The 16,118-nt window shown below is 39.9% G+C and overlaps 2 protein-coding genes across 2 annotated transcripts in view; one reads left to right on the top strand and one right to left on the bottom strand.

Annotated features, from left to right (window-relative positions):
- Positions 1-914: 914 nt before the first annotated feature.
- On the bottom strand, positions 915-2,387 carry LOC132548952 (mucin-2-like). The gene has a single exon (XM_060212853.1). The coding sequence runs from the start codon at positions 2,385-2,387 to the stop codon at positions 915-917; it is 1,473 nt and encodes a 490-aa protein (XP_060068836.1).
- A 1,480-nt stretch (positions 2,388-3,867) lies between these two features.
- Positions 3,868-16,118, top strand: part of LOC132548951 (mucin-3B-like) — a 70,879-nt gene continuing 58,628 nt past the window's right edge. Inside the window, exon 1 of the mRNA XM_060212852.1 lies at positions 3,868-4,228. Coding sequence (XP_060068835.1) covers positions 3,868-4,228 — 361 coding nt within the window. The remainder of the gene's footprint in view (positions 4,229-16,118) is intronic.

The raw sequence follows: 16,118 nt of genomic DNA, 5'->3' as shown, positions 1-16,118 counted from the left end.
TTTGTATATTGCTGTGTAGAAGACTGTGAAGGGAGCTCCGTTTATATCCAGTCTTTTGTTGTTATATAACTCTGCGTGCAGTCTGACTGATCGAATTCACAATGAATATCAAGTTTCAACGTCTCAGAGGCCTCGCTTGGTAAGATATTCGAATCTTACTGAAAGTCGAGGGAAATGAAAATCGCTCAACCTTCGTGACTTTTTTGTATTTATTTGTCGTATAAATTTGACGACATCACAGTGCATGCGCAGTCAAGCGTCGAAAAGGTCAACAAGATCAGGTCGTGGCTGCCACCTTATTGAATGTAATGTTGATGATATCTCGGAGTAGACTAATTGATTGTTCAACTTTCTCGCTGTGGAGGAGTAACGTTGATGTTATCAATGATATTTCTTTAGAAGTAGTTATTGTAGCCCGATCAAAAAAGTAATTTTGATATCAATTAAAATAACAATAAATATTAAATTGTTCCATAACTTAGTTTGTATGGTGCTTTTACATACACGCACAAGTTGAACATTGTGAAAAGAGGTCTATCAAATTTAATTCATTAACATATGTACATGAGATATTGCTTATATAGAAATGCTATCTTTTCTAACATCGGCCCATTTTACACATAATAAACTTATTTAATTAGATTTTTTTATTTACCGTATCATTGTAACTTTTATTGTATCTCTCTACATTGACAATAAACCTCTACTTTATGACTTCTGGCTCAGTTGTTACGTTACTTATTACTGACCGAGACATGAGTTTATATTTAGTCCAGCTCCAATCTCTAATTAGCAAAATCCCACACAGTATGACAATCTACAGATAGAGATAAGGTAGGGGAATCTGTCCACGATGACATAGAGAATCTATAACGGTGTGCGCAATAACACACAATGTATCACATCTTCAGGAGCTAAAATGCTTGGGGTCTAAGATTGTAACAGTTGAATCTCAGAACGGTGGGGATGGTTGTGGATGGTGTGGATGGTTGTGCACGGTGGGTATTGTTGTGAACGGGGGGGGGGGGGGTGGTTATGGACGGTGGGGATGATTGTGGGCGGTGGGAATGGTTGTGGACGATGGGGGTAGTTGTGAACGGTGGAGATGGTTGTGGACGGTGGGTATTGTTGTGAACGGTGGGGTGGTAGTGGGCGGTGGGAATGGTTGTGGACGGTGGGTATTGTTGTGAACGGTGGAGTGGTAGTGGACGGTGGGGTGGTAATGGGCGGTGGGAATGGTTGTGGACGGTGGGAATGGTTGGTGATGGTGGGGATGGTTGTGGACAATGGGGATGGTTGTGGACGGTGGGGATGGTTGTGGACGGTGGAGTGGTTGTGGACGGTGGGGATGGTTGTGGACGGTGGGGATGGTTGTGGACGGTAGGTATTGTTGTGAACGGTGGAGTGGTAGTGGACGGTGGGGTGGTAATGGGCGGTGGGAATGGTTGTGGACGGTGGGTATTGTTGTGAACGGTGGAGTGGTAGTGGACGGTGGGGTGGTAATGGGCGGTGGGAATGGTTGTGGACGGTGGGAATGGTTGGTGATGGTGGGGATGGTTGTGGACAATGGGGATGGTTGTGGACGGTGGGGATGGTTGTGGACGGTGGAGTGGTTGTGGACGGTGGGGATGGTTGTGGACGGTGGGGATGGTTGTGGACAGTGAAGATGGGTGTGAACGGTTGGATGATTGTGGACGGTGGGGATGGTATTGAACGATGGGGATGGTTGTTGATAGTGGGGATGGTTGTGGACGGTGGGGATGGTTGTGGACAATGGGGATGGTTGTGGACGGTGGGGATGGTTGTGAACAGTGGGGATGGTTATGGATGGTGGGGTGATTGTGGAAGGTGGGGTGATTGTGGACGGTGGTGATAATTGAGAACAGTGGGGATGGTTGTGGACAGTTGGGATGGTTGTGGACGGTTGGGATGGTTGTGGACGGTGGTAATGGTTGTGGACGGTGGTGATGGTTGTGGACGGTGGTAATGGTTGTGGACGGTGGTGATGGCTGTGGACGGTTGGGATGGTTGTGGACGGTGGTGATGGTTGTGGACGGTGGTGATGGCTGTGGACGGTCGGGATGGCTGTGGACGGTCGGGATGGTTGTGGACGGTCGGGATGGCTGTGGACGGTCGGGATGGTTGTGGACGGTGAGTAGGATTCCTAAGAAAACATCTGAACATCTTATAAATTGACACATTGATACATTTACTTTGATTAATACATTGGCCATCATTGATAGATTGACCTTCAGTGATAAATTGACCTTCAGTGAAACATTGACCTTCAGTGAAACATTGACTTTCAGTGATATATTGACCTTCAGTGAAACATTGACTTTCAGTGAAACATTGACCTTCAGTGATACATTGACCTTCAGTGACATATTGACTTTCAGTGATATGTTTCCCTTCAGTGATACAATATCTGACTAATTGGTAAATGTGACCGATTTACCTGTGACCTATTGAGATTCTTTGTGACGTAATATTCATGTGGGTGACGGGCATGTGCGCGACACGTTAAAGTGTATGACGGATATTTGCTATCGGGGGGGTGGGGGGGGGGTGTACGACACACAGAGGCATGCGAAGGACATTTGCTATCGGGGATGTGCGACGCGTTACGGCGTGTAAAGGACATTTGCTATCAGGGATGTGCGACACGTAGAGGCATGTGAGGGACATTTGCTATCGGGAATGTGCGACGCGTTACGGCTTGTAAAGGACATTTGCTATCAGGGATGTGCGACACGTAGATGCATGCGAGGGGCATTTGCTATCGGGGATGTGCGACACGTAGAGGCATACTAGGGACATTTGCTATCGGGGGTGTGCGACGCGTTACGGCGTGTAAAGGACATTTGCTATCAGGGATGTGCGACACGTAGAGGCATGTGAGGGACATTTGCTATCGGGAATGTGCGACGCGTTACGGCTTGTAAAGGACATTTGCTATCAGGGATGTGCGACACGTAGATGCATGCGAGGGGCATTTGCTATCGGGGATGTGCGACACGTAGAGGCATACTAGGGACATTTGCTATCGGGGGTGTGCGACGCGTTAAAGCGTGTATAGGACATTTGCTATCGGGGATGTGCGACGCGTTACGACTTGTAAAGGACATTTGCTATCAGGGATGTGCGACACGTAGAGGCATGCGAGGGACATTTGCTATCAGGGGTGTGCGACGCGTTAAAGAGTGTATAGGACATTTGCTATCGGGGATGTGCGACGCGTTACGGCGTGTAAAGGACATTTGCTATCAGGGATGTGCGACACGTAGAGGAATGCGAGGGACATTTGCTATCAGGGATGCGCGACATGTTAAAGTGTATGACGGTTATTTGATATCGGGGGGTGTACGACACGCAGAGGCATGCGAAGGACATTTGCTATCGGGGGGTGTACGACACGCAGAGGCATGCGAAGGACATTTGCTATCGGGGGTGTGCGACGCGTTACGGCGTTGAAAGGACATTTGCTATCAGGGATGTGCGACACGTAGAGGAATGCGAGGGACATTTGCTATCAGGGATGCGCGACATGTTAAAGTGTATGACGGTTATTTGATATCGGGGGGTGTACGACACGCAGAGGCATGCGAAGGACATTTGCTATCGGGGGGTGTACGACACGCAGAGGCATGCGAAGGACATTTGCTATCGGGGGTGTGCGACGCGTAGTGGCATGCGAGGGACATTTGCTATCGGGGATGTGCGACGCGTTACGGCGTGTAAAGGACATTAGCTCTCAGGGATGTGCGACGCGTAGAGGCATGCGAGGGACATTTGCTATCGGGGATGTGCGACGCGTTACGGCGTGTAAAGGACATTAGCTCTCAGGGATGTGCGACACGTAGAGGCATGCGAGGGACATTTGCTATCGGGGATGTGCGACACGTTGAGGCATGCGAGGGACATTTGCTATCGGGGATGTGCGACGCGTTACGGCGTGTAAAGGACATTTGCTATCGGGGATGTGCGACACGTAGAGGCATGCGAGGGACATTTGCTATCGGGGGTGTGCGACACGTTAAAGCGTGTATAGGGCATTTGCTATCGGGGGTGTGCGACGCGTTACGGCGTGTAAAGGACGTTTGCTATCAGGGATGTGCGACACGTAGAGGCATGCGAGGGACATTTGCTATCGGGGGTGTGCGACACGTAGAGGCATGCGAGGGACATTTGCTATCGGGGGTGTGCGACACGTTTTGGTATGTGACGGGTATTTATTATTAAGGTGTGTGATACATCTACGCTGCCATCGCGGACAGACAATTGTGATAGATACACGATATTTACTATATCCAAATTTTTTGCCGAATGATCCGGATTTTTGTGATCGAAGTGATGTACAGTAATTATTAGGATGTTTGCGAAATGTTTCCATATCGGAATACGTCTCCGTGTTTGACGGGCAGTTGTACTTAGGGTGATCAGTTTGGATTGGGTTGTGATATACATTTCCATGTTTGACGGACAATCGTAATCGATGTGTAAGGTTTCCATGTTTAACGGACAGTTGCGATCAGGCTATGTCATATACACGTTTCCCTGTTTGAAGGGCAGTTGCGATTTGCATATGTGATATGTTCCCGTGTTTCATAGACAGCTGTGAGCGGAACACGTGTGATGTGTTCCCGTGTTTGACGGAAGGTAGCGATCGTGGTGTGTGTGGTATGTGTCGTTGTTTGACGGACATCTGTGAACGGTGTGTGATATATACACTTTCTTGTTTGACAGCAGTGTGTTCATACATACGTTTTTTGTTTGGCGTGTTCTTAAGGGTGTGAAGTACGTTCTGGTGTTTCTCGGGAAATTGCGATCGATGTTTATATTTGGCGGACATTTGTAATCTAGTTTCTGTGATACCTTTCCGTGTGTGATCTGAGTGTGTGGTATGCGATTATATGTGATCTGAGTGTGTGGTAAGTGATGTTATCCTGGATCTCGGTAAAATTTCAAGTCTTGTATCGTACTTACCTCCCTTGGTGTCAGCTGATATTTTTCTAAAACCATCAGAGGTGAAAATCTGGTGTTTTATCATTATCTAACAACGAGGTTAAGCAGCAATGTGTGTTTACAGGAGATACTTGGGCATCTTAAAAGTCTTGCATCTTTATTGTACTTATTACACAATTTTATTTTCAGAGCGACACTTGAACAAAGTCTTGTTGTATGAATCTATTATTTACCTCTAAATGTTGAATGTTATAGCCAGCTGTAGTCTTTTGAAGGCGACAGTAAAACTGTGTTACCCGCTGTCAGTAACGGTTTCGTAAGGACCGTTTGTTGGTCACACAGCTCGTTCTACACGTAAGCACAGCGATTCTACTTTACGGAAACACGTGTGCATTATATGTAACATATCTTTATGTTTTCACAGGAGCTATACGAATTCTATTTATTTAAAGTGTATGCCCTGCCGAACACAGCGGCTTCACCTGTCGACGTATGTTGTATTATGTACATGTTTTAAAGTGAGAACGTTTCGGAAATGTTTCATCTTTTGAAAAAAGTCGGAACTACTGTTTGATGGCTCATCATCCGGAGGTGTGGCCGTAACACCGCTGTGTGTGACGTCATAACACGACTTTCAATGGCAGATATTAGCCACTACGTGCAAGATTTTTCGGGTACGATATACAGTTAGTCGTTTCCGATTCTGTATCTCACACCTCGTGACTATTGTGTTACTTTATCTGCCCTCACTATTACGACGCAGATAACGCTTTCTCCTCCGGATATCCGAGTTAATAGTTTGTATTCGTCTTAACGGGACTGTCAGTTCCGATTACACAATCAGTTTATATTATGCTTTAGTATTCCCCCTGTTTACATCATCATATAGTATGTACAGGCTTATAGTAAAGTTCGGAAGCTTTAATCCAATCCGGATCTCTTGTATGACAAATTACTACACAGTCGAAGAAAAATATATATACAAAAATAACTTCCGCTTTCGCTTTTCCGGTTTGAGAATCATTCGCCGTTCGTCTGTATATCCGTATATTTGTACATCAAAAGCGCCTCAGTGGATTACACAAACGTTTGTGTGTAGACAGACATCTTATAATTATTTAAGACATTTCTTTTTTTCTAAAACTACATTAGACTGTATACATCCCGTGGTATCATGTATATCTTGTGAATCTGTTAGTCACGTTTAAAAAAATCAATATCTTAGTTTTGTTTGAACGAAGGAGATATATAGAGAACACAAGCATGTCAGTGATCCAGCCAGCACAGACAGGTGGAAGGTTTTAAGATCGGGCCATGTGATTCAACTCCAAGTTCTTGATTTATGTCAAATTTAACATACAACCTAAACCTTATCCCGTTCCAATGTAATTACCGGGCTTGTGAGGTTTCAATTTAAATTCCAACGAGTTTTACATCCAGTAAGAAACCCTCTAAAAACATCTTCTCGCTCTCCTCTCAGAATGTTTCCGATGTAATTGTAGCTTATAAAAATGTTTAGCTAAGTGCCAGTTGGTATATTTTTCACACGGTATGTGTGACCCAGGGAAATTGAAAATCTTCCTTCCATCAAAGAGAGTTAAGGAAGCCGTAAACACAAACAAAGAAAGGAGGGACGAGAGCGGTACAGACGGGGAACAACTCACAAGAAACGTTTGTGTCTTTGTTTATACTTTGGAGGAATTCATCCTCAACAAATTATCATTGAAGCCAAAGGCATGCACTTCACTTTGTCCTGTATCAACAGTATATGATCAGATTAGACAACAATGATTAAATATGTTCATTAATTAGAATAAAAAAAACCCACAGTACAGTGTATTGATATATACTAATCAATTCGTAGGGTGACACAATTAGTAAGACACCACTTAAACCAACAAAAAATCCAAATATCATTCTCAAGGAATTTTACGTAAAAAAAACTTGACTAATTACAGGTTCTTTCTAGACTTTAAATGTATTACCTTACATTCTGCAGGTGTTCTCAGATATCAACGTTTTGGTCACGTGGTCTGCATTTTATTGCTCCTCGTAGACGTCGACCCCATAACCTTGTCATTTAGAGTTTTTGATTGATATTTAATTGAGGTCCCGCATCACTTTGTATTTTTCTCCCTTTAACTGCCAATAAATACCCCTTCTTAAAAAGAGAATTGCCTTCTCATTTATACCCCACAAGTACCTGTTAGATCGTAAATGCCCGTTGTTACTATAGCTAATAATTAGAAGAAAGCAACCCGATTCTATTACCACAAAACACATAAAAGAGTTCCGTTTTTGAATTGACGATCTTGGTAGATATCTCGAGGAGGTATGAGGCTACACGGGTGTGAGACCGGTGATCTGATACATAAGTACCACATAAATAGATAAAGTAAAAAGGTGACATCCTGATGACAAGCTCCACACTATCCTTTACCATATTTACGACTTGCGTCTACAGAATTAAAATCCCGAATAAAACTTTTATTTTGAGTTGAATATAGATATGTAGTCCGTTACGATGGATAAAATAACATGGATGTATTGTACTTAAGGACTGCAGTCGGTATAACGGGTGCACTCCTGTTGACATGGAACCTAGTGATCCACAAGCAGTCGTAATCTCGTTTATGTGATCATTTATAGGCGTTATTTGTACATATCTGAGTAAATTAATAGCATTAGAATGATTTAAAACAGTTGATAGCTGTGCTATATTTAATATAGACAGGGGAGATGTCATTATTTCGTTCTCATTTGAGAAAATATGACTCTCCCATACAACATGTTGTGTATAATGTCTGTTTAAAACGCTATTAATTTGACCTCTGTCCTTATCATACTCTATAAATGGTAATTACGGCTGACGTGTGAATTAGAGCTAATTACGTTGGTAATTATGCTGTAGGACGACTGTTGAAAGGTTAATACCTGGTTGACTCGGTGAAGTTTTTTATGTCTCAGCGAAACAATGGTCGCTATGTGTTGAAGCTGCTGGTCCTGAGAACAGTGAGATATATGAAAATGTCGCTGGCGTCGGGACCATATCACTGGTACAAACATTAACATGTGTTTTCTCATGTGCCATTAATACTTATCAAACTCGATGAACTGATGTAACCCGTGATCATGTGTGAAAATGCCAGCCGGACAATGGTGTGATTGTCTCTTATGTCAATCATGTTCTAATTTTTCTAATTTGTTTTTCACATGTCATAAAATGATAACTTTGACAACTTTTTGAATGAAGTATCTTTACGTTTGGTGGGAAATAAGTTTGTTGAATAAGAATCAAAGATATGGTAAGATTTCTGGTGTTGCAATTGGAGAAACCGTCTCGATATCGTCCCCGTGTTTATTCACCAAAAATAAACATGTCATGCTAGTTTTGAAAAAAAATGTGTTTTCCGACATCAAACACATAGTATTTTGAATATCCAGCTTCAATGGTAGTACTGATAAAAATTCAGTGAATATATCCATCATCTTGCACAATTTACTTCGGAAAGTTTACAACGTAGCGGTGTCATACAATGTTTGATCTTCTCCAATATCCCCCACCCCCTCCCCCTGTTGGCTTCACTAAGAACCAGGACTTCCAAATCACCAGTCTAACAGTGCTGTAAGTGATCAAGTGTTCCTACACCAACGTTCAGTCTGTATCACTATCTTTATCCTCTGTTAATACGCCTACCTTATTGAACCATTTCAGACGACATCGAAAAGAATCCCCGGATGTCCTCTGTGTACTTGACATCACGATTTTAATTAAATCAACTATATGTTGACATCATCTACACTACTGCATTAAAATGCAAAACTTGATTTCACAAATTTACAAATGTGATATTTTTCACCGATAAATTCTATATATCAAACGAATTGGACACCACATCACGATGTATATATGAATGGTATACATTGGGTTATATAGATATGAAATTAAAAAAAGAAATAAAAACTTTTTGTTCACTTTGTACACTGAAATTAATAATTGTTGTTGGTAATTTCTAACGCTTTTATGCGCATATCTTAGGAGCGTTGTGTGCGATATTGCTATACATCGACTACCCGGCTGTCAAATATTGGGTCAGTTACCATGTTTACGACAATATTATGTGCATATTGTTATGATCATTTTCATATTTCAACTGACGATTGTAGATTTTGAAATAGACTTCAGTACATTTTTGGTAATCAAAAACCAACATTCATAGCAAATTGACACAATGCTAATCACTAGATACGCAAACTTTCGGATGACCAGTGACGTGTCTTGACTTGATGATGTTAAATCTCCGGCCATATACTAAACCTTACAACCTAAACAACTAAACTCACAAAGCTAACAAGGTCTGGCATGATTGTCGTGCGACGATACCTTGGGATGGTTTACTTCAATGTAACCAGAAGCCTGAACATTTAGTTGATAACCGATTGTTTATTATCGTTAATGGCCTAGCGCAAGAGATACAGTTTTCCGTAAATCAGTTTGTTCGTTCTGAACGTTGAGATAAAAAAACGTACATATTTCATAAAAAAAATCACATGGAGTCTAGGAGCGTTATAAAATGTAATTGGTAGTAGTCCAAATCCATTGAGGTGATTCTCTCCCCGTAAATATATTTGTAGTGTTTCTGTGTATTTCTATGGTTTCGTATTCGTATGGTTTATTAGATATTCAGTGTAATTTAGTGATTTCGTTTCCGTATATTTTGTAGTGTTTCGGTGTATTCTGTTGTTTCGTTTCTGTATGTTTTTGTAGAGTTTTGGTGTTTTTTATAGTTTCATTTCCGTATGTTTTTGTACTGTTTCGGTTTTTTTTTATAGTTTCATTTCGGTATGTTTTTGTACTGTTTCGGTTTTTTATAGTTTCGTTTCTGTATGTTTTTGTAGTGTTTCGTTTTTTTTATAGTTTCATTTCCGTATGTTTTTGTAGTGTTTCGTTTTTTTTATAGTTTCATTTCCGTATGTTTTTGTACTGTTTCGGTTTTTTTTATAGTTTCGTTTCTGTATGTTTTTGTAGAGTTTTGGTGTTTGTTTTATAGTTTCGTTTCCGTATGTTTTTGTAGCGTTTCGGTTTTTTTTATAGTTTCATTTCGGTATGTTTTTGTACTGTTTCGGTTTTTATAGTTTCGTTTCTGTATGTTTTTGTAGTGTTTCGGGTTATTTTTATAGTTTCACTTCCGTATGATTTTGTGGTGTTTCGTTTCTGTATGTTTTTTGTAGAGTTTCGATGTATTTCATTGGTTTTCTTTCAATGCGCCATTGTAGTGTTTCGGAGCATATCCGTGGTTTAGTTTCCGAATATATTTGGTGGTGTTTAGGATCATGTATTTGTTAGTGTTTCGGAGTATATGCGTGGTTTAGTTTCCGAATATATTTGGTGGTGTTTAGGGTTACGTATTTGTTAGTGTTTCGGAGTATATCCGTGGTTTAGTTTCCGAATATATTTGGTGGTGTTTAGGGTTACGTATTTGTTAGTGTTTCGGAGTATATCCGTGGTTTAGTTTCCGAATATATTTGGTGGTGTTTAGGGTTACGTATTTGTTAGTGTTTCGGAGTATATCCGTGGTTTAGTTTCCGAATATATTTGGTGGTGTTTAGGGTTACGTATTTGTTAGTGTTTCGGAGTATATCCGTGGTTTAGTTTCCGAATATATTTGGTGGTGTTTAGGATTATGTATTTGTTAGTGTTTCGGAGTATATCCGTGGTTTAATTTCCGAATATATTTGGTGGTGTTTAGGGTTACGTATTTGTTAGTGTTTCGGAGTATATCCGTGGTTTAGTTTCCGAATATATTTGGTGGTGTTTAGGGTTACGTATTTGTTAGTGTTTCGGAGTATATCCGTGGTTTAGTTTCCGAATATATTTGGTGGTGTTTAGGATTATGTATTTGTTAGTGTTTCGGTGTATCTTTTCAGAAGCGTGTCAGTAAGTGTATTTTTGGTAGTCTTTCGCTGTTTGTAATTAGTGGTGTTTCGATAATTGGTTTTATTACAGTTTCAAGATGTTTCGTTTTTATCTTGTGTATTTGTTTGATAGTGTTTCCGAGAATTAATTTCAATTTTCCTATGTAGACAGCTGACAGAAAGACCTATAATACAAAGTTTCAAGTGATTGTCGGCATTTTAACCCATTGACATTTCTTTTCTGGTAAAGTTATTATGCTTGGTGTTGAACATTATCCTGATCTGACATCGCAGATGTAGTCGGTGAAGCAGCACAGACCTAGTCTTATCCTCCGTGTCAACAAAAAAAGTATCTGTCATTTTCTTGTTCATTCAGTTCTAGTGTATGTTTAAAAGTTATCCTCATGTATTTGTTTGGAAGCGTTAAGGTTGATCAGTTTGATAGATTTAAGCTATCCTTATTTGGAAACGTTCTAGTTAATTTGTTTGGCGAATTTAAGGTATTCTAATTTGGAATCGTTCCGGTTGATTTGTTTTGTAGATTTTCAGCTTTCGTGTTTGGAAACGGTACAGTTTATTTTCTAGTGTTTTACTGTATCTACTTATTTGCCTGGTAGTGTTACGGTATATTTGCTTGGTAGTGTTACGGGATATTTGCTTGGTAGGGTTACGGGATATTTGCTTGGTAGGATTACGGGATATTTACTTGGTAGGTTTACGGGATATTTGCTTGGTAGGGTTACGGGACGTTTGCTTGGAAGGGTTACGGGATATTTGCTTGGTAGGGTTACGGGATATTTGCTTGGAAGTGTTACGGGATATTTGCTTGGTAGGGTTACGGGATATTTGCTTGGTAGGGTTACGGGATATTTGCTTGGTAGGGTTACGGGATATTTGCTTGGAAGTGTTACGGGATATTTGCTTGGTAGGGTTACGGGATATTTGCTTGGTAGGGTATATTTGCTTGGTAGGATTATGAAATGTTTGCTTGGTAGGGTTACGGGATATTTGCTTGGTAGTGTTACGGGATATTTGCTTGGTAGGGTTACGAGATATTTGCTTGGTAGGGTATATTTGCTTGGTAGGATTATGAAATGTTTGCTTGGTAGGGTTACGGGATATTTGCTTGGTAGTGTTACGGGATATTTGCTTGGTAGGGTTACGGGATATTTGCTTGGTAGGGTTACGGAATGTTTGCCTGGTAGGGTTACGGGATATTTGCTTGGTAGGATTATGAAATGTTTGCTTGGTAGTGTTTCGTATAAGCTATATTTGCTTGGTAGTGTTTTGGAATATTTGTTGTGCAATTGTTACAGAATATTTGCTCGGCAATGGTACGAGAAAATTGCATGGAAGTGAAACGGGATATTTGTGTGTTTGGGTACTGTTTGCTTGACAGTGCTATGGTATATATGCTCGACAGTGATTCGATTTTCTTGGAAATGTTACAGGATATTAGCTTTGGAAGAGTAATAGGACACTGACTTGGTAGTACTTGGAAGTGTGTTATCACTAAAGGTTTTCCTGAAGTATCTATACAATGCACTTCTATCTAATTACTGTCTGTCTGTCTGTCTTTTTTTTTTTTTCGTCGTTCCGAATATTGTTTCGAAGCTGTTTACGGGTGTTGTGGCCGCACTGCGACGTTACCTGGTAAGTAAATTCCAGGTGTTTCTCGGTACACTTGCGTTTGCGTGTTATCATGCAAATCTTTCTTATCTTGAAAGTGGGAGATGAAAGAGAAACTACTCCTGGAATGGTATCCCACTTGATGCTACCTGAGTGATTAAGGTGAACATATAATGTCGAGATATTTCCGTCAGTCTGACTTTTTCTTCGGGAACAGATATTTGAACATCAGGTGATATATTGCTATACAATATAGATAAATCCTAAAGACGTATGTAGCATTTCTCATCAATCGCAGCACCAAATAAATAGAGATCAAAACTGACATGTTCATACAAACCTTTATCGATTGAAGAATCGATTCAATTGCAAATATCAGATATTTATTTAATGATCAACTTTCATCCCTTTTTTATGCTGTTGAGCAATAATGCGGATGTGTACTCTAGATAAACAGCGAATGCCAAGAGTACGCTCCGATATATTATATATACTCAATAGCATTACAAATAAAGTTACACGCTGTAATTTAATGTTAGATTGCTATATTACATTTGTAATAGACTCTTTTCGTTGATGTTTTTTTTCACAATGCCGCATTTGCCAGCTTGTTATGCTATGTAGTGATTACAAAAAAAATGGCAAGTGAAAATGATTGCTACACCGATGATAGAAATGGAAAGATAGAAATGGAAGTAACGCCATTGTTCTTTTACAATTCTGCTATTGTGCTTTGTAATGAAAAAGATGTTTTGAACCTTTCAAATATAGATCATGGTCAATATATTGTGTTTGTATCATTTTGCTGTCCTACCAGTTAAACTCTCCAGACACCATTCACCAGGACCATTGTCACTATATTGTATCATCTTGCTGTCCCAATAGGAGACCCTCCAGACACTATTTGTCAGGACCATATTCAGGGTTTTATGTTTGGTGCCTTTACTTGTAGATATAAAACAGATAATAAAACTTGAAAATCAATCTATAAACATAAATAATTCTTATCTATATTTCACTTGCACTTCTTTTATCTTAATTTTGGATACATGTAGGATTGCGTGTCCGCTGCTAATCGACGAACAGGACGAGCGGAGCAATTTATCACGTGATTTTCTCGTGACACGATACCATGCGTACTAGGACACTTATCATCACTCTAACAACGGCACTGCGATAAATCCCCACCAAACCCAACGACGCTTACGCATGACTATATCTCGTTTTTCTTCTCATAGAAATGATTTATTGATATGTTCAAGTTCTTTTGAAGTTAAGGTGTTTTCATTGCAGCAAAATCAATAGAAATACTTTATGATCAACGAAATTTCCGATGTCGATAGAGCTATTTTACACGAAACTTTCAAGTCCGCTTGGACATCTTACATGCTTCAAACTCATTGAAACTACACTACAAAATATTTTCCAAGCCCACGAAGAAATATGTCACCCAAACGCCATAGAACTATATCATACATTACCGTTCTCAATAGAACAATATTACATCCTAGCCCACAGCAACTACATTTCACAAAATTCCAATGCCAGAAGGAACTAATTATTTAAAATTTACAAGACAAAACGCACTATATTTCACAAAATTTCCACGGCGAATGGGACTGTGTTGCATTTCCCAAATCAAGTTGATATATATTACAGTATGTACAAATATACGTGAAATTTCCAAACCCAAAGTAAATATGTTTTGCATCTTTTTTCAGTCCAGTGGAATTATATGGTTCATGAAATTTCCAAGATAACAAAAACAATACTAAACAAACTTTCCCTGTCGAATGGATCTCTGTTACATTAAATTTACAATCTCAGAGAAACAATCTTTCACAAAATTTCTAATCCTTGCTGAACTTTAAGATACCAGTTCAAATTTTCCAAGTTCAAATATATGCACAATTTTTCAAGTTCAATGGAACTAAATTTTACAAAAATGCCAATGGATATACATTTCATGGACTTAATAAGTTCAATGGAATATTGTTTCATATTATACAAAATTTTATAGCGCAAAGGAATTAATAACTCCAAATTTCAAAACACAGCGGAAATATAGCATGTAAAGTTCTTAACACAATGGATCCTTAACAAACCCTAGCTTCATAGGAGAATTGATGTTAAAAGAATGACATAGTTAATAAAACAATAGAGTCTGAATGAATTTACGGAGTTGAAAGCCTCTGGGAAACCGTTTGTTCCGACTGACGCTGTGTGATCATGGAGGCATGTGATTATCTCGTATAATTTCCCGTAAAACCACGCACGTAAAGTCAGCCGACTTCCTCCGTTGCACATGTTGCAAAAAGATGCAAAAGACGCGACTTCCGGTGGAACCATCGATATCTTTTTCATCAAGATGAAGAAAACACATCTACTGAGGATCAAACACCAATGGTGACCGTTTTGTCATCTACTGAACATCACGTCAGGTCAGCTCATTGTCACATGATCAAAGGTAAAGCTAACGATAAAATTGTAAAACGTTTACATCACGTAACTGATGCTGCCGAGGGCGCATGACTTGTCAAATTGTAAGCATATCTGTGCAAAAAATTAGCAAACAGTAATTACCTTTAATTGAGGTCGATACCTTGATTTATATATCCGACAACATTGTGAAAGAAGGTAGTTCGGAGTTCGGAGTTGGTATATCTGAGTACATACAGCCTTACGTGATTTTAAAGAAATGTGTCATTTCGGATCTAAGGAAATATCAGTCGTTAATGAAAAAATGTATTGGAGTAAATCATGGCACAGAAAAATGAAAACACCGTGTGGTAATGATCTATCTGGTAAAAATGATTTAAATATATCATAGAATTTCCGTAACCATGCGATTGACCAGGACAAGGAGAACACGGACACGGTAACTATTGACCAGGACAAAAAGGACACGGCAACATGACCACTGACCACGATAAAAGAGAACACAACAACAGTGAACATTGACCAGGACAAAGGGCAACCATGTCAATTGACAGTACAAAGGGAAAGACGGCAACAATAAATGTTGACCAGGACAAATAGCAACACGGTAACTGTTGACTAGGACAAGGGAAGAGGGTGGGACATGGCAACAGTGACCATTATAGGACAAAAGGGAACACGACAACTGTAACGACTGACTTGGACAAGGGAGGAGGGGGAACACGGCAATAGTGACCATTATAGGACAAAAGGGAACACGGCAATAGTAACTACTGACCAGGACAAAGGGCAACGCGACAACAGAACAGTAAGAATTAAGGGCATGACACCGGTTAATTTTGACAAGGAAAAGGATGAAAGATGAATATTTGTTAACTTCTGCCATGAGCTCGGTGTTACTGTGTTTTTTCCGTCGATCAAGCAACTAGTTTCTATGACAGTAAATGTCTTTCGTCGTGTTATTGTGTAATTCAAACTCCATGTTGAGAATGGAAAAAGAAATATGTATTCATTAAAACGTTAAAAATTAAATTAAATACCGATTTATTTGAGTAAAGAAACAGGAGTAATGCTTATATAAGGGTCATACAACCAATTATCAGTCGAGTAGTCGTTATCAATACAGACTTACTATCATTTTGTGACCGATGGAACTAAAGACTTGGCGA

The sequence above is a fragment of the Ylistrum balloti genome, unplaced genomic scaffold (assembly GCF_031769215.1).
Source record: "Ylistrum balloti isolate Yb309-2 unplaced genomic scaffold, AGI_CSIRO_Ybal_v1 Utg370038, whole genome shotgun sequence".
NCBI classification, from domain to species: Eukaryota; Metazoa; Mollusca; class Bivalvia; order Pectinida; family Pectinidae; genus Ylistrum; species Ylistrum balloti.
The sequence above is the reverse complement of the archived record's forward strand: the minus strand, read 5'-3'. Positions and strand labels throughout refer to the sequence as shown.